This window comes from Artemia sp. Qi Xiang Cuo, unplaced genomic scaffold (assembly GCF_049724085.1).
Source record: "Artemia sp. Qi Xiang Cuo unplaced genomic scaffold, ASM4972408v1 HiC_scaffold_3386, whole genome shotgun sequence".
NCBI classification, from domain to species: Eukaryota; Metazoa; Arthropoda; class Branchiopoda; order Anostraca; family Artemiidae; genus Artemia; species Artemia sp. Qi Xiang Cuo.
The window spans coordinates 1,322,282-1,342,863 of record NW_028300811.1 but is presented as its reverse complement, the minus strand read 5'-3'; the positions used below and the strand labels follow the sequence as shown (position 1 = coordinate 1,342,863).

At 31.7% G+C, this 20,582-nt stretch overlaps 1 protein-coding gene across 2 annotated transcripts in view; it reads left to right on the top strand.

Annotated features, from left to right (window-relative positions):
* The first annotated feature begins 3,509 nt into the window (after positions 1-3,509).
* The window catches only part of LOC148938343 (xyloside xylosyltransferase 1-like), a 114,372-nt gene continuing 97,299 nt past the window's right edge, over positions 3,510-20,582 (top strand). The window contains exons 1-2 of one of the 2 annotated variants that reach the window (XM_089107874.1): positions 3,510-3,546; positions 8,968-9,110. In XM_089107874.1, the coding sequence (XP_088964000.1) occupies positions 3,540-3,546; positions 8,968-9,110 (150 nt within the window). In that variant the 5' untranslated portion in view covers positions 3,510-3,539. Of the gene's footprint in view, positions 3,547-8,899; positions 9,111-20,582 lie in introns of those variants that run through there. The other variant, XM_089107873.1, reaches the window with a different exon arrangement.

The following is a 20,582-nucleotide window of genomic DNA, read 5'->3' as shown; positions in this document are numbered from 1 at the left end:
TTCTCTACGTTTAGGTTTCCCTACATTTAATTTACGTTCATTTAACTTAGGTTATCATGAGCGATCACGATCAATGACAACAGACAGCAGAGTGTATTAGTGACAAGGTAAATCATAACACAACACTATGAAAATATTCCAAGTCTTTCATTTCAACGATAAAACTCCTAAATAAACTTTGAAACATCAACAGAGTGTAGCAGTGATACGGTGAACTACTAACAGAATATTCCAAGTCTTGCACATTAATAGAAAATTATTAACAGTAAATCTTAAAGATCAACATGGTGCTACGATGGTATAGCGAGCTAGTATAAATTTATCCAATATCTTACACTGCATTTACAAACTTCCGAAATGGGCCTTAAAACATCAATAAAGTGTAGCAATCGTGTGTAGAACTAATACGAGAATATTCCAAGTGTTAAACTTCAACGAAAAGATTTCCAATCTGTACTTTTAAAGATCAACAGAGGGTAGCAGTGATATGGTGAAGTACTACAGGAGTAATCCGTATCTAACACTTCAGTAAAAAAAATCTCAAAGTAATCCTTAAAAGACCAACATATTTTTACAGTGATATGGCAAGCTACTATGAAAATATTCCAAGTCTTGCACTTAAGTGAATAAATTCCGAAATGAACCTTAAAAGACAAACAAAGTGTAGCAGGGATATGGCGAACTACTACGAAAATATTCCAAGTCTTACACTTCACTGAAAAAGTTTCTGGAGTGAAAATTAAAATATCAACAAAGTGTAGCAGGGACAAACAAAAACGCTAAGAGAATATTCCAAGTCTTGCATTTTGAAGAAAAAGTCCTGAATTGAGCCATAAGAAATCAACAAAGTGTAGCGGTGATAAACCACAACGCTATGAAAATATTCCAAGTGTTACATTCATCAACAAAGTGTAGCGGTGATAAGCCACAACGCTATGAAAATATTCCAAGTGTTACATTTCAATGAAAAAAAATGTGTGTGTATCTTTGTGTGTGCGTATCTGTTTCTTTTGTGTTTGGGTGTTTGTGTTTGTATTTTTGTGGGTGTGTGGGTGTTTGTGTTTTTTTTTGTTTCTGTGTGTGCGTGTTTTTGTGTGTGTGTGTTTTTGTGTGTTTTTTTTGTGTTTGCGTGTTTTTGTGTTTCGTGTTCGTCTGTCTGTGTTTGTTTGTGTGTTTTGTGTGTGTGTCTTTTTGTTGTGCGTGCTTGTGTGTGTACGTGTGTGTTTTTTGTATGTGTGTTTGTGTGTTTTTTGTTTGTGTTTGTGTTGTTTTTTTTGTTTGCGTTTGTTTGTGTGTGTTTTTTTGTTTGTGTGTTATGTGTTCGTGTGTTTTGTTTGTGTGTTTGTTTACATGTTTTTTTGTGTATGTGTGTTTTTCCGTGTGTGTGTGTTTTTGGGTCTGTGTTTTTTGCATGTGTGTTTTTCATTGTGTGTATGTGTGTTTTTTTCCTTTGTGTGTGTTTTATTGTTTATGTGTGTGTGTTTGTGTGTATGTGTGTGTGAGAGAGTTTTTTTTTGTTTTTTTTTGTTTTTGTGTTTTTTTTTTTTGGTGTGTGTGTGTTTGTTTTTTTTTTTTTCTTGGTGTTTTTTGTTCATGGGTGATTTTCATTGTATGTGCGTGTTTAAGTTTTTGTGTGTTTTTGTTTGTGGGCTTTTTATTCGTGTTTTTTTGTGTGTGTTTGTTTCGTGTTCGTGTGTTATTTTGTGTGTGTGTGTGTATGTTTGTTTTATTTTCGTGTGTTTTTTTTTGTGTGTGTGTGTGTTTTTTTTTGTTCGTGTGTGTTTTTTGTGTGTGTTTTGTGTTCGTGTGTGTTTTTGTGTTTGTGTGTGTTTTTTTGTAAGTGTGTGTTTTTGTATGTGTGTGTGTGTTTTTGTGGCTGTGTTATTTTTGTTCAGGCGTGTTTTTCATTGTGTGTGTGTCCTTTTGTTTTGTGTGTGTGTACGTGTGTTTTTTTTGGTATGTGTGTTTTTGTGTTTTTTGTGTGTGTTGTGTGTGAGTGTTGTTTTTTGTTTATGTGTGTTTGAGTTTGTGTGTTTTTGTGTGTTTTTTGTGTGTGTGTGTGTTATGTGTTCGTATGTTTTTTGTGTGTGTGTGCATTTTTTTGTGTGTGTGTGTTTTTTGCGTCTGTTTTTTTATGTGTGTTTTTCATTGTGTGTGTGTGTGTTTTCCTTTTTGTGTGTTTTTTTGTTCATCTGTGTGTGTTTGTGTGTGTGTGTTTTTTGTTTGTGTGTGTGTGTTCGTTTTTTTGTTTTTGTTTTTTTAGTGATAGATTCTTTGGCTATTGTTTCAGCTAAAAAAATCGATTCAGTTGACTTTACTACTCTGTATACAAATTTCTCACTTATTTAGTATTCGAAAAATTGAAAATGGTCCTAAAAGAATCTTTTCTTTGTCTAATATTGGATTTTGGAAAATTGAAACTTTTAATAAAAAAGCCCGATGGATGAACTTCTTTAGAAGTACCATTAATTCAAGATGTTGTAGCTTGAATGTGATTTATGGTATGTGATTTATTGGAATTTCTTCTGTTTAATACTTTCATAAGATTTAATGGTAATTTATATAAACAAACTGTTGGCATTCTTATGGGTGGGAAAGCGAGTCCATTCATAGCGGACTTGTTTTTAAGTCAGTTAGAATAAGAACATATGATGAATAAAATAGCCCAAGCAATGTAAAATATAACCTTTGAAATAATAAAAGATATCTGGACGATCTCTTAGTAATAAATTGTGCAGAGTTTATTGAGATAAAAAAAACATTTATTCACAAGAGTTAATTCTGGAGCCTAGCTATGGGACAGGACACTCTGACCATTTCTTAGATTTAAATATTAATATTTCAGATAATAGTAAATTAGTTTTTAAAATATATTATAAAACGGATGATTTTAATTTTGAAGTAATTAATTTTCCATTCCTTTAAAATAACATACATTCAAATATTACTTATTCAGATTATTATTCCCAATTATATAGGTATGCAAAAATTTTTAGTAATTACACAGATTTTAACAATAGATGTAAAAAGCTTAGCCAAAAACTGATCTTAAGGGGTTTTTCTGCCAAAAAAATCAGTTGGCAATTTAAAAAATTTAGTTTTAAGTGTTATGAACTCTTAGGTAAATATACAAAAAATTGTAAAAAAATGCTGAATGATATTTTAAAATTATTTCTCTTTCGCTTTTCTTTTTTGGAATTTTGAATTTGTACGTTGTTTTCAAATAGCTCGAAGAACTTTAAATCTGTAATTGGCTCTGGATACCAATAAAACATTTGTTTTATAACTCACATCTGGACCAGTTTTATTTGTTCCAGAATGGTCTTTGCTCAGTGACCTCTGGGATTTCAATAAGGAAAGAATGAAACTCATTTTGTATGTAATTTTGAACAGTTTTACTAGTATGCATGTATTTCACAAGTTTTACCTAACATAGGGATACCGTGAAGATCTTATGGTAGCGGCTCCACTGTGCCGAGTAAAGAGAGTAAAGCCTCGAAACCCGTTAAGGCAGGTGATATTTCTTCTGAAGAGCCCTAATGAAAGGTACTACTTGGAAATATTTCGCTAGATTTAAGGTACTTTTGCTTGTAAATTTACAGCGACTTTCATTTATTGATGAAGACTTTGAATGTATTTGGATATTTCTATTTGGTTGATGTTTCGGTTAAACTGTTTGGTCCTAGGTAGTTGGATAGATGAGTGAGATAAAAACCTCGTTCAAGTTCACATTTATCTCAATTGCTGGATTAGGATGACAGTCTTTTTCTTCTTCTTCTCTCTCTCTCTCATTGTTTTGCCAAGTAATTACCTCTAAAACACTATATATATATATATATATATATATATATATATATATATATATATATATATATATATATATATATATATATATATATATATATATATATATATATATATATATATATATATATATATATATATATATATATATATATATATATATATATATATATATATATATATATATATATATATATATATATATATATATATATATACATATATATATATATAATCTGTACAAGTGGGTATAGCAGAACAACATTTATACAATCCTTCATTAACAGTTCCCTGTTTAAATTTTCAAATGCTCCTCTTAAATCCAAAAAGCTACATACAACTTACCTTCCTTTTTATTTATAAACGTATCAATTAAAGACTTTAACGTAAAAATTTTATCAATCGGACCATGTCCCTTCCTGGATCCTGACTGCTCCACGGCTAACCTTTCAGTTTTCTTCAGCCAAGTTCTAAGTCTGTTTTCTAATACATTCATCCCTAGCTTTCCTATTGTGTTACGTAAATGTATACATTTATAATTTTCTTTTCCCTTTCTTAAAAATTGGCACTCCTGCTGCCAGAACCCACTCACTAGGAAATTCCAGATCGACGAACTGCTGTAAATATAAAAGAAAAATTTACGGTGTTACGGTTCTACTATACTTCCATAGAGCTTCTGGAAAATCATCAGGACCAGGAGCTGAACATCCCTTTATGTCTTTTAAGCTTATCCATGCATCTTCTACCCTTACTGGCTTGATTAAAGCATTATATTCTTCCTTCATAGCGCCATAAACTTGATCTTTGAAACTTTTTTTTTAATTACCTTCAAATACACACTCATTTACCGTTCTATCCTTGCCTCTCTGATTAACTCGACCAGGTATCTTGGCTTGTCTCCCTTCTGGTAGAACTTGAAGTTTTCTTCCAAAAAACTTTGCTATCCTTATCCTTTAATGCCTGCTCTATTTCTTTAATATCTTCTTCTTCTTTCATCTTCTTTCATTTTCCAACTACTTTCTTATTCTCTCTCCTAATTTTTTGTTATGCCAATAAATTCTTATATCAAGCCCCTGTTTCCTGAAGCCTGACTACATTTAACTTTTCTTGTAGCCTAGCTTTTAACTTTTACTTTCCATATCCAAGAACCTCCACTCTAAATTCCTAACCTCAATTATATATTATATATATATATATATAAATATATACATATATATATATATATATATATATATATATATATATATATATATATATATATATATATATATATATATATATATATATATATATATATATATACTGCTACTGTTGCTGCTACTAGCAAAACTAATATTTTTAATGGTAATATGCTACTACTCCTTTTCCTAGTATTTATGCTATTACTACTGATACCCTACAACTGAGATTAAGGATATAAGGGTGAAACTTCCAAATGAAGGCAGGAAAAAATATTCAATAGATCAAAATATTTTTATTTTTAAGTAATTTGTTAAAAGCGTGTAACTGCAATAACTCAAAAATGACTTAGGGTCTCCATTTTTGAATTTCAGGGTGTGTTAAGACGGATATTGAAATAATTCCAATTTATGACTTCAAAAACTGTGACAGTGACTTTCTTTAGTTTTGAGTACTTGTGGCTACATGGACTCGTGAATGGTAGTAATTTTTAATATGACTCTGGCTACTTCTTGCAACTCTGAATGCAACCAGACATGATAGTGACTACTCGTAACTATTGTTCAACGCAATTTTGACTACTTATATCTGCCGTTACTAACTACTATGACTTCTTGTGATCACAGCTCTGACTACTTTTGACTCAACATTGACTTCTTGTGATCTTGACTATTTGTGACTATGACTATATGTGGCAGTAATTACTCACAGCACAGCCACTTTCAGCTGTAGGTACAACTACTTGACACTGCAACTTTACTTCTAGTAGCCTTAACTCCTTGTAAATGTTGCTATTACTAATGCTGCTACTTCGTTTGAGACTGTTATACTTATAGCACTACTTTGTATACTACAAATAATAGTTCTGACACTACTACCACTACTACTAAAACTAATATTAAAACCACTGCGCTAAGTCATAAGAGTTGAAATATATTCATGTCGTCGAAATCGCTATTGGGTAAAATATCTAGTAAAAATAATACGATTTAAAATTTGAACTCTCGGGAAAGTTTATGGGAACTATAAATTTATCAAAAGACATTGTGTGTAACCAGAATATTAAAGGGTATCGATCCAATATATCAGGAAAGGGTAAGATTATTAATTTTTGAAAAGGGATATCTGCAACACTAAAAAAAAATAAGCTTATAAAATTTAAATTTAAAAGACATATTTTTGTGGGACGTTGAACTGTATCTAATGGAAATATATTCATTCATGCTTTAATGATTAGACCTTCCGAAAGTATCAGCAATACATTAGGAAGGTTTAAGCGAAATAGGGTATAAGTCATAAGGTGCCCTATAGGGTTTCAGGGCACCACATGAAAACCAGATGGTAAGAGGAACGTCTTAGCAAAATCCCCGGTGAGGCTCTAAAAATGACTTTTGGAGCATATTGGGAGGGAGGTAGATTGACAGAATCAAAAGACATGTTGTGTAATTAAGGTTTTTAGAAGGAGTCATTTGTGATTGCTCAGGTCTGTTTAAGGCCTTAAAATTGAAACATTTGGCAGTGGTTGAGGAATTTTTTGAATTAAACAAAAGGTATTGTGAGCACATTTTTTGTACTTTTACTACTAATATGTCTAATACATCTATTATTTATATTACTACTGCTAATAAAACTACCACTGCTACAACTACTACTACCGTTATTATTAATACTTTAGCTGCTAATCCTACTTCTAAAACCACTACCGATGCTAAAATTATGAGGGTGTAACTCTTGGAGAATTTTGAAGAATATGTTGAGCTGTTTAAATATATAATAAGCACATACGAGATGTCAAAACTGTAGCAAAGGTACTTTAAGAAAGGCCTAGATTACAAAGTTAAGGTTTCCAAAGCATGCTGAGGAGGATGTTTAAAAAACTAAAAGGCACTAAATTCTTACCACATTTATTGATCCTATTCCTTCAATTTCTACTATATTTATTACTGCTACTATTACTTTTACAATTAATGCTAACAGCATTTCAAAGACTAAGGGTATCAAGGTAAAATTTTGAAGAAATATGTAAGAAGAATGTTATCTAAATTAAAAATTACTATGGACAAGAATTTTGTCAAAAGGATATATTAGTAATTTCTTTGGGAAAACTTCGAGCGTTAAGTTTGAACTTTCAAGGCTTGGTTGGAGGGGGCTGTCGAAACAGTAAAAACTACTGCTACTACTATTACAACTAAAACCACTATTACGACTGTTATTACTACTACTATAAATGCTACTGCTATTAAAACTACCATCACTACTGTTACTAAGTATTGTGTATGTTGAACTAAATACACAGAAACAATGTTATGACATATTTTCAAAAAGACTTACCTAAGATATCTCAAGAATGGCTAAGGTACTATATTAAAACTTTCAGAGTATGGTGAGTATGATTAGGAAATACTGAGACTGTTTCTGAGACTGATCTAAGCTACTTGAAACTTGTGCAAGTTCTTGTGGATGTAACTACTTGTAACTTCAATTGCAGCTCTATACCGTTATCTTTACTGTCACTATGACCTAATACTACAGCTTTTACTACTATGACTACTGATATTACTATTACTATAACTGAGAGTACTAGTTCAACTATTGAATGAAATTGCAAAATTTGAAGTCAAACCTAAGGGTATTAATTTACTTACACATAGGAGATTATCAAGGCAGATGTTAAATTAAATACAAGGAAGATATTTGCTGTTAAGGTTTTCAAAAGGTTTTTTCAGACATCTTAGAAACGGCAAATAAAATAACGTAGAAATTTATTCTAGTAACCAATCCATCCAAAGTTATTTAGTATTGTTTAAATTTCCCATCCATTTTATCAATAGAAAAACCAAATTGTTTGTTTTTAGACAGAAGAGACGAACACTTTTGGAGAACCAGGAAAGCCAATAAGTAAAACTATAAAGATTTTTCAAATAAAAAACCTAAGTCGTGTGGAATTAAAGATATACTAAATTGGGTTGAAAAATCCTAAGTCATCAACAATAAACACGTGAAACAACTAAACAACCAAAAATTATAATAAAGAATCTAATTAAACTAAAATGGATTGAACCTATCTCGAATGGGAGCAAAGGTAAGGCCTCCTATACCTTTTAAAGCAAGGAAAGTTATCTGGACGCTGAAACTGAACGTTAATTTGCAATTAAATATTATTAAAAGTTACTAAACACAAAATATATTTGCAACATTGTTTCTTTTGTCGTATTAGTAAATTCTTATTTCTCAGAGTTTAAAAATCCCCAACATATATCAAAATTTCTTTTTGAATTATACTAAGTACTTTCAGTAGTTTTGATTAACATTTTGTTTGTTTTTAATTTATGTTATGAGGAAAAAGTCGTCCACTAAAATGAGACGTATTTGAAGGGAAGCATAAGTAAAGTTCAAATTTCTAGTTGCCAAGGGGGACAATAGAGCAGGGCCTGTTTTAGGTATCTTCTGTACGATTTAAGCTTAACCTCGTGATTCATTGTAATTTCTTTTCTTTTTGAGTTTCGTTTTTTATTGATACTAATTTGTGTTCTGTCTACTCTTGACTCACTATTTGAATTCATTTACCTTTATCTTTCCTTCAAAATTTGGTTATATTTACCTTTTTATTTCTGTGCACTAGAGTCTTATAACAGCCTTCACAAAAGAAGTTAACTACAAAAAAAACACCCATTATTATAGAAATTATCACAATTTTTCTTGTTTACCATAAAAACCTGTTTCTTGAAAACTTTATATCTTCGTTCACATTTACTTTTCAGATTTGAAACCTCTTTCTTAATGTTCGTTGCATATTCAAAATGAAAAAAAATTTAAAAGTAATAATATTGTTTGTTCTCGGATTCATCTTAGTTTATATATTGATAAACCTGAAAAGCAAAACGAAAACTATTAAACATTCGAACAATGAAGTTTTCCAAGTGATTATCATGAGTTCTACTAGGCAGTCTGTGCTTAAGTCTTTTAATATAACATCATTCGCAGTCGTTACTCAGCTGAAAAAGTTTTTGGATAATCTTGTCAAGTATTCAAAAGACACTAGAATAAACTTAAATGTTATAACGAACAATGAGGAAACAAATGTCATGAGAGAGACCATTGAAGATGTTCTAAAAAATAGCGGCCAGGTATGCATTAACATGGATTAGTAGTATTACTGAAAGTGATATTTATCTTAATTTTTAGTTTATGGGACTTTATCATAGAAATAAAAAAAATTCTTGCAACTACAAAAGTAGACGGAGAATGAAGGTGAGGTGAGAGTATTTTTATAATACCTAGTGAGAGGAAGCGATTGTTGAGATACACTTACTTTAAACAAATAGACTCTAAACTAGCTAAAATTTTAAAAGACAATCAGCAAATAAATTACTGATATTGACCTTTGACTTCAATTGTCTTACATAAAAAAATACCAACTGAGCATTAATATTTTTTGATAAGCATACCTTTAACAGGATTTGGGTATTCTCAGTGTCATTTTTTTTCTATAAGTTCGGTTTCAGGGTTTCTTGTTTGCACTTAATACAATGGATTCGTTATTTATATTGCAAAGTCGAAACTTGTTAAAATATTTTCGGTTTTCAGTTATATTAAATTCAAAATGAACAAACAATTTCACCAATAGGTAATATATTTTACCAAAACTTTCCTTGTCTTATTACCACTTTAAGTTCCATGCAATACCATTTTCCCAACGTTCAGCATTTTCTAAATTTCAATTAAATCCAATTTCAAAAAAAGAAGTCATTCGCAAGAAAAGTAAAGAACCATGTTAAATATTAAATCAGTAAAATAAATTTCTATGAAAATCCAAACACATATAGACTAGAAACTGCAATTACAAACAGAAATTTGGCTACTGGAAAATTAGCATTTTGGGAACAGCAATGGGAGTTATGGTCAGGTGATGTAATAGCTTTAATCAGTATGACAGTACCCATCCTGTTGTTTATAAAAGACATCCTTATGTTTGCAGAGAACATATGCAGTTGCGTGTCAAATCTCTTGCTCTATTTAATAATTGTGTTTCAAGAACATAAGAACTGCCCTCAATATTGTATTCTTTATTTCATCAGGATTTCGCTTCTTTCAAATACTGATGAGATATTCAAGTGAAGTCAGATTACGGAGTATCTTTTAAAAATTTCTTTGTAATTAGTTGAAGAATATGGCAATTTTTCTTTAAATCAAATCAAGCAAAATCTGATGTTATTATTTTTAAGTTCTTAGACAATTATTAATAACAGATTATATTCCCTTGTATTAAAAATATTAATTATTTTGACCATGTGTCATGCCTTTTTTATTGTATCGGTACTTCTTTTTGCCAAAGTTGAAATACTCTGATTGTTCAAATTTGCCACCAATCATACAGCTTCTATACTTCAACTCTCTCTCTCCCTCTCAAAACTATATTTTTACAATATTTGTTTTACAAGTTTTAAAAGTCTTTTAAAATGCTTTATTTCCTGCGTGTTCTGCATTTAACATAGATTTTCCAATAAACTGTCTAAACAAAAATTTTTTAAACCTTCACGAAATATATATTCCGTCATAGAAACACAATTTGAGTTGAAGGAAAAAAAATTACATTGTCTACTCGTAAGCTGCAATTTCAAAGCTTATTAAAAAACACATAAAGAAGCTATTTCATCCATGGTTGGAAATTCTTATTAGCCTAGAGTTTAATTCTTCAATTTTCCTACCTCACAATTAAATTGAAATTTATAACTTTTATTTTTGCTACTGTATATGTTCATTTTTCCTCTTCTTTTACTGTTTTATCTTCCGTCCTTCTCAAGCTTTTTAATACAAGTCCTCATTTAAAATAATGGAAAAGTAGTCAGTTTTGAATTAAATATTGGTAATAAAGTCAGAAGAACAACCGTTCCTTTATAAAATAAATAAAAAAAATTACTTTTTTAAGGTACGATCCCTGACCTTTTTTAATTCTTTAAAGAAAGCAGTTTGGCTAAGGGAAAGAGCATTTCAAAGATTTCCCATGAATTTTATATTTCAGCTAACCTTTGAAAGTTAGAGTTATCTAGATGTACTGAATTATTGAAAATAAAGAAAAACAATTATCGACCCAGTCATTGTTTAAGTAAGCGTGTTTGAAAATTAATAATTTTATTTCTAAGAGAGATGTTTTTAATTTTATTCTGAAATCTACCAGTGTTATGGCCAGTAAAATATTACTGAACACAAGTAAGTCAATGTTGTTTTCCTTTGCAAACAGATATTTTTTTATTAAAGCATTAATTTTTTAAATCTAAATATAAAGGGTAGTATCATAAGTCTGTCTGTCTGAATTTATTTTGTATATATATATATATATATATATATATATATATATATATATATATATATATATATATATATATATATATATATATATATATATATATATATATATATATATAAAGATACAGGACTTTAGTAACTTTAGTAAATATATAGTAAATATAGGACTTTAATCTTTAAAACATTCCAAAGTGTTGGTTTTTGCATTTAATATGGTGGAATTGCTATTGAACATGAATAGTGCTCTAAACTCTTACCATCTCAAGAGCAGAACAATATTTGTGCTTCATTGAAAAAAAAAAATGAATGTGCATTGTCAGCTTAATATATGTTTGCTTATATTTATTCCTTAAAGTCTTAATAGTTTTCGGTTTATTAAAATTAAAAAAGTTGCATTGTCAACACTACTCATATTTTTTTTCTTCTTATTTTGAGTTTGAATCGGTTATTTATTGCCTATTTAACATGAGTAGTGCTCTAAACTCTTACCATCTCAAGACCAGAACAATATTTGTGCTTTATTAAAAAAAAAACAAATGAATATGCATTGTCAGCTTAATATATGTTTGCTTATATTTATTCCTTAAAGTCTTAACAGGTTTCGGTTTATTAAAATTAAAAAAGTTGCATTGTCAACACTATTCATGTTTTTTTCTGCTTATTTTGAGTTTGAATCGGTTATTTATTGCATTTACTGTTCGTATTGGGTTTTGTATATTTATTGATGGTGATTTGTTGTAATTTTACGGTTGGTAGACTATTTGATTTGATGTCTAACATTTTGTGTTCAATTGAGTCCTTTACTTTTCCGCGTAATACTTGTTGCGTTGAATTTATTTTAAAGTTAATCTCTGTTCGGTTCTTGTTGGCATAGTCTTTTTAAAGGAAAAATAAAATAATATTTTATGTTCCTAAGGTTACTTATGAAAGAATCGATAGTTTGGCATGTTATTTATTTGCTGGAGAAATTTTTTCAACAATTTTTATAACATATAACCAAATTTGGATTCTTGACATAAATAATATTATTTAATTTATCTTTATAAATCCTCTACCTGACTTGTAAAATAACACTTAGTTCCTTCACCAAAAATCCCATCCATTGTCTTTGACAACCTTGATAAGGTAACACCCTTTTAATTTGTTGAAATTGTAAGAAACTAGGTAATTTTACTAGTGGCCCCGAAGGATTCAACCTAAAACCTTCAATTGTTTTTGGATATTACTGAGATGGCTTATTTGCAACCGGCACACAAACAGTTCCTTTTCATTTAGTTTTAAACCAATATTTATTTTTTGTGTAGAATGAGCATATTGAATAGTTGGGGGGGGGGGGTTGACAAACCCAGTATCTCTAAAGACATAGCTACTGAGCCGTTCAACTATTTTGAACGATATGGCTTCCTCAAAATTCTGATTGGAAGTGTTTGGAACGTTAAGGACTAAGGAGGAGGGCCGCTTGCCTACAATCCTACAACCCTTTTAAATATTTAAATAGGTACTTGAGCTTTAAATTTAAAATTGAAATTATGTTTTTCAGCCATGATAGAGCACCATCGCCTAGGATGTTGATTATATGCCCTTGTGAAATCAGCATGCATATAGTCTTTTATTTAAAAGAAAATCTACAAAACCCTTCCCTAAGAGCTTCACCGTAATTTCCTTCTTCTCTTTAGTTATAGTAACCGTTGAAGAAGTATTAAATTTACAAACAGAGGGTCTTCTAGTTAGTTCAAAATCCGCCACATATTGCCCTGGACTGTCCAACTTAATAATGGAAGCCGTTCTAGAAATATTGTTTTGTCACCCTTTTGAAATCTACATCCTCACATATCGGTTGGATTTCGTTCAGCATCCACCAAAATACTTCTTTAAAGTTTCGCCTTAATATCTTTAGGTTGTGTACTATCAGTAGTTGTACTAGAGTTAGTGGCAGTATGCACATACCACCTTTGGTTTTCTTAAAAATCCTCTTCAACACAATGTGAAAGTTTCAAATCAATATTATGAACTGATCCTAAAGCATTGCTGATACGTTCTCTTGACTACAAATGAGGACCTAGTATGTTTCAGTTTAGTTTAATGCAGTTTTAATATTGCCCAGATTTTCACCTTAATACCCTTAACCTCAGTAGTAGTAGTAGTAGTAGTAGTAGTAGTACAGATAGTAATAGTACTAGCAGTAGATATCACATTAGTAGCCTCAGCCTCAGTAGCAGTAGCAGTACCGGTAGTGGTTGATGTTGATATATTTATTTATCTTTAACAACAATCAATATACAAAAATCAATATGATTCACCCAAAACCATTCGGATGACGTGGGGTGAATCAGGTAAAAAAACACATAGATATAACATCTTTTAAATTCACTATAATACGAAAGAAGGAAAAAAAGAGAGAAAAGAAATGAAAGAAAAACAATAAATAAAAATAAGAATAATACTAAAAATACTACAGGGCCAGCAATTACATACCATATCCATGCTCTTGGGTTACAGTCACCAACCAACTGAGAATTACAACTTAATTTAGATCAAATCTCCTCCAAAACAAACAAAACTAAAGTTTATACTTGCTTATTAATTTTCTTTCAATTTTCATTTAAAATCCCTATTTTTAATTATCTCCATCTTCTTCATATCATAATCCAAATTATTCCATAGTAATAATGATAGAAGCAGTAGTAGTGTAGTACGTTGTTTTGTGAGTAGAATCAGTAGTAATAGGATGCAAATATTGAATTTTGGCTTGTTCAACACCTTCACAACAACTCTTTTAAGTCTAAGGTTCATACGCAATACCATTCTTAATATATTGCTTATATAGACAACCTCCATACAGATAAAGTATTATGATTCAACTCACCTTCCTCCCTAAAAATTCCATTAAAATTTTACATTCATTCGCTTATGTATAGTTTTAATATTAATCACAATAGTAGAGTTAATATTTTGAGTAGTTTTATAATAGTAATAGCACTAGAAATAGAAGCAGGGTGGTTTGAAAAAACAGCCTTTTGGTCAGTTGAACATCCCTCTCATCAAGTCCGGGAAATTTCAACTGAATTAAATTAGCCATTGCTACGACAACGGCAATATTTCCTCTTTCTAACTTACATATTCATATCTTTCTTGTAGATTTCATCTTAATGCTCTTAGCCTAAAAAGTAGTTGCAATAGAAGTGGTAGTTGGAGTTTTAGTAATAATTGTAGCAGAGATTGTGAATGGTATATTCATAATACTATTAGCATTAGCGTGCACATATTACATTTTTGTCAATTAATCTTCCCTTCTTACCAATCATTGAAAGTTCCGTCTTAATACCTAAATCAATTCTTGAGATATACCCTTTTGACAATCTGAATACCGATAGTGTCTGTTGATTTAGTTTACATTTGCCCATAACACTCCCTCAGACTTTCATCTTCATAAAATTAGCCTGAAAATTACTAGTATTGCAGTAGTAGTGGTAGTATTAGGAGAAGTAGTAGCAGCACTGGTGCCTTTTTAGTAGTAGTAAGAACAGCATTATTGAAAATAGTGGCTTGTACATGTTGCCTTTGGTCAGTTGGACGTCTCCTCGAGATTCCCCTGACGTTTCACCTTGATACGGTGAGATGTCACAAAAGTATTATTGATTTGCCCTTTTGACTGATTTTTGACACAAGCCTTATCATAATGCTCCAGGCCATACAAGTTGTTGTAACTAAATTAGTAGTATTTGAGATAGTAATAGTGACAGTACTGACTATTATAGTGTTACGTTTAGTTACGTTTTTCTCAATTAATCTTCCCCTTTAAGCATTCTCTGAAAGTTCAAGCTTACTGTAACACCAAAATACATTCTTGAATTACTTCCATTTGACATTCTCCATGCAGAGAGTGTGTTTTGATTCAATTAAAATTCCTCCTTAACATTGTGTCAAACTTTCACCTTCATACATTTAGCCTTAATTGAACTAGTATCATAGTATTTTTGGCAGTAGAAGAAACTATATTATCTGTAATATTGCTTTATTATTAGTAGTAGTAACAGAAATAGCAGCAGGATTAATAGCAATTGTAATAGAAGTATATCTTGCCTTTCGTTCGGTTGATCATCCCGCTCATGATGCTTCTAAAGTATTATGTTGAAACACTAGGTTATTTTAGGATATTCCTGAAAGACCTCTCCAAGTAATCTGCATTTCCTTTAGTTTTGATTTAGTCTCAACAATCCGCTCATAGTTTCTTCAGGTACTTCTTTCAATATCATCAGTTTTCGTGTCACTTTCTACAGACTCAGTTATTTTAGCTGTAGTAGTGGTAGTAGTAGTAATAAAAGCTGTGAAATCAGCAGTGTAGTAGTAATAGTAGTGGAGCAGAAACATTGCTTTTTCGATTAATTGATTAACTGCTTTGTAAATCTCTTGTTTATATACCTTTTATATCGGTTGTCGTAACGGTTTACTAAGTTCTCCAAGATTGTCAATAGCTTCAATATATGGTCTGTATTAAATAGCGTAAGATTATACGTACAGTAAAGTTAAGGTAGCTGATAAGCCGACACTAAATACGTAGGTAACACATAAACGCAAAACTTAGACGAATGCAAAAGAGGGACTATTTTTAAAAGTATACGTTTGGCCCGAACTCCCCTGGAATAAAAGTTTCAGTGATTGGCTTTTCGACAAGGCCTGGGGATGAAATGAGCTTCACGATATGTTGTAGTCCTAAAGCATCCCTAGAAAGAAACCTCGTTGAAATATAAATGACAAATCAAGAAAGAAATTAGATAACACCAAAGCATTTAGAATTTTTAGTTCCAAATACCTTTCATATTCCCCCCTTATTTTAAGTTAAATTCCCCAAATTTTGCCTATCTCCTTAACACTAATACCTCAAACCTTAGTTAAATTCAAAGCATTCCATATATTTTCCAAAGTATTCACTTAAGGTTCATACTTTTATTTTTATTTTTCGACTGTTAAAACCCGATTTGGCTTACAAAAAGAACCACAAAATAAACTAAAACTATAAGTCATTGGACAACACTTTTTGCAGTGTTGATCACGGTATTGTTTGCAGTGTTAAGACCAGGTCACTGCTTGTTAGTATTCTGATAACGGCAGCATACTTAGGAAAATTACAATTACTACCAATCACCCAGGTTTAAAAATTTAAAGAGTTCGGTACATAATAAATTTACACTTGTTTCTCCTGAATACGAAGAGGTGTTCGGCTCACTTTTCACCTCACTAACATCCTACGACATACTATAATAAATTTCCGTCTTTAACACACTTATATAATATAAAAGAACCATATTAATAGCGGGAGTCAAAATTTGGATATGTTAAAATTTTAGTTTTCTGTATAAACTTTGAACTAGACTTGTTCCCTGTACTCCTAAATTTGGTGACCACGAGAAATGATAGGATTATTTATAAATGCAAATTAAAGTTAAAAGAAGCAACGAGAAAGGTTAATGAATTCTGAAAATACCACTGGTGAATAAATGAAATTGCATAAAATTATGAGTAAGACAGACAAAATAGACATATCAAACATAGCAGTTTGATTGGCTTACCATGATGCAATGACGTCAATATATCATTTCCGATGTATTCCCTGGGGTTTAATTGCTGCGAATTCCCTCGGTTTTTTTACCTATTTTACTAACCCACGGTTTGACTCCTGGCAGTATTACTGGGTATTATGTAATAACATTGGGTAATGAAAAGATTGATCAGGTGGGCAGCTTCACTTACCTTGGTAGTATTATTAGTAAAGATGGTGGGAGCAGTGAAGATGTCAAAAGTTGAATAGCAAAGGCTCAGTGTGTTTTATCACAGTTAAAAATAGTTTGGAACAATGGGAAGATAAGTTTGCAAGCTAATATTAGAATATTAGAAGCTACAGTGATGACAGTGGTCAAATATGGTTCTGAAGCATGGGTGCTCAGAAAAGCGAATGAAGATTTGCTAGAATACGCTTCTGAACAGTTATATCTGTAGGAATAGCAAATTTTGACGAGACAATCACTGAGATGGTTACCTCCTATCCCTAGTTTTGCATTCAAGAATAATTGATTAATGGTATAGGTTCCCTGGAATGTTAGGTACCTATTTTACTTCTTGGTTAAAAGCAGTGGTTCCTTGAGTTACCTATATTTCTTCGACTTTGTCCCTGAACTACCGCTACACTTACGTTTAAGGAAATATTTTTATATGCTGACCTAACTGCTTTACGTTATTTACAGAATTTCCCAATTCCATAGTGACTGGTTTTATTTTGGTTACCTGCTCAGAATTATCCAGATTCTGAGAGTTCTTGACAGTACTTCTAGTAACCTTTTTGTTTTATTTCTGCAACAGGAAAACTCAGTTTGGTTGTATTACAATCATTATCATATATGGATCACGAAAAGTCCATTTTAGCCCTTTCCCGGTCAAATTCTTTATATAGGTAATTTCTCCCTCTTCTAGACTTTCAAGCTTTATATTGTGTCTGTTTTTTTATTTGACATGAACTTGTCTTAATCTTTCCATCTCCTTGTGACAAACACTATGGAGGAAAAAATCTGTTGGATTTGGCTAGCAGTGAATGCTTTTTAACTTCCGTAGTCTTTCGGCTGCGGTCACAGCAACTTTTAAACAAGATAGGATATGGATTGGCAACTGAACATAAGCAGGAATCGTGGAAATTTTGTGGTAGATGAGACAGCGCTATTGAGTGCCAGTTTATTACTTGTAATATAATCTGACCAATCAGACTTTGATTCATAACAGTAAGCTTTGCAGATGTTTCTGCAAACCTTTACTTGGTTTTCAAATTAAGCAATCGTAAATGGGTTATAACCGCTAAAAATCGGTGACCAATCATGTGCTTAGCGCAGAAATCCTCCACCATTTTAAAATGGTATCTTGCGTGTTATCAGTGCGCAATATATAAAAAGAAACAAAATAGAAAAACATATTTTCATTTAAAAACTTCAAAACTGACTTTGTGGAAATATTTTTAACACAGTCAAAAGCAGCACTTTTTATGATTTTGATATTGTTATTTTGCTTTAACCACTATTTAGACGGTCATTTAAAAAAAAAAAAAACCTGTCTAAACATGCTTTGTGGCAACACTCCTCGTAGAAGACATTTATTTTATTGACCGTGAGTCAGTTTCTTTTTGTTGGTGTGACAGTCATCATCAAAAAATGCTTTACACATTTCCATTATGCTAATATACATTTGGCAGTTGGTCATCCTGTGAGAATTGTACCTTTAGTGATGATTATAATTATAAGTGTAGACAAAGCAATCCATGTAAATTGCATAGAAAATATGCTGTGCAAATTAAAGACTGTAATTCCTGTCTTGGAGATTTGTGACTCTCATACTAGAGGTTTTCCATGTTCCAATTGTCACGGTAATAAATGTGAACAATGGGAAGACACTTACCCTTGCATGATTGCAAAAAACCCTAGACGTGAGTTCAGTTTATTTTCAAGAGACTGGTTTCTTCATGGTTTTAAATAGTTTTAGGAAGAAGAACCTGGTCTACGCTTCAATTGCTGGATTAATAAGAGAGTCTGGTTTTTACGACCTCGCTGTGAAGGTATCGGCCACAATAATTATAAACCTACATACTTTAATTTGGCTGTTAAAGAAAGTGATTCCTCATATGTAAAATTGGTGTGTGACAATTCTAGAATGAGCAAATTGAAACACGTTTATTTTATAATATGAATCAGAATAATATTAATGACTTTACAAGGAGATTTAAGAAAATTAAAGTTACAATATATTGTAGAAATTGTTACCCCGACTTTGCATGCCAAGATAAATACAAGTTAAATCCTAACGAGCCACTGCTACTTATCGTTTCTGATGATTACATATACGTAAAAGAAGAAATTTAAAAAGACACAGTGTTTTTTGTAAATACAAATTTTATTAATAAACAAAACTAAAAGGCAAAATACTTTGTTAATAAACAAATCATTTCAGTCTTAGGGCACCGAAATTTATATTATAGAGGTTGGAAAGAGTATTTTCAACTAGAAAGTCCTTCAAAAGAGGATTGTCACCATAAATGTTGAGGAATTCACTGTAAATTTGTCCGTGAAATCGAAAAACAAAAAAATAATAGTGCATGAAATACAGCATTTGTTTGATAAATCTTGTACTCACTTCCAATTTTGAATAATAGATTTTCCACTATGCTCATGAGTATTTTGATGTTGGATCCAAATTGCTACCTGTCGAAAAAACTGCTGGAAAGAGAGACTCTATATGTGATGATCGAGAAGCAGTGTCTTGCAGGGGTTTTGGCCCTCTCATGAGTCCACTACTACCTATATGGGTGACATTTTGAGGTAGTAACGGACCATAATCCCCTGTACGGCTAAACTCTGTGAAAGGTAGTAACCATAGCCTTGAAAGATAGGCCCTGTCTCTTCAAGAATACAGTTACACAATCTGCGCAAGACCAGGGAAATTAAATGCTAATGAGGACGCCCTCTTGCGCCTCAAAGTAGCAGGCGCTGCTCTGTATGTAAAAATGTGCGTTAATATTATTCTTTTTTAGATTGTAGACGATGCAGAAATCATCCTGCTGGAAGACAGGGACGTTCAAATATACGAGATATTTGCTAAGCTTATCGGCATCGCAAAGGGTTTTAACGAGGACTTTGAGGACCTTCCGGAACACGAGCCAATTGGGGAAGCATCCGGTGCCACCCGAGAGCTCTGACCAGCTGTATCGGCCGTTAACAACGCTACCGAGATCCTATTTTTGGACAACCACGAAGTCAAAAAGGAAACGTCCAGGGGCAGCTGTACGGAGGAAACAGTGCAATTCCCTTAGAAAAAATTTTGACTACACTCCTCCTGCTCCCCCTCTACCAACTATTGCGACAAACAAAATGGTTTTACACCAATAACCATGGCAAAAGAATCATAATCCCAGAGGGAACAGAGCTATCGAGTGATAGGCTCGCCATGTTTAACGCAACACAAACCATTGAAGCTTGACAAACTCCGAGGAAAGGGAGGAATCGTTATGCACCAACTAATGGGTTACGTTACCTTTCCAATGAGCTGAACTCAAATGTACCAATTAATGGCTTACGTGACCTGTTGCATGGGCTGACATCACAGAAGAGTTCACGCCGAGTGAAAAAGCAATGAATTGATAGTATAAAAGCAAGTTTTGTAAATATTACAGTTAGTTGAATTCCGGCTACGGATTAAAACGGTTCATAATAAATTTTTGACTTACTTTGTAATATACACCGTATATTAATTGAGGTAGG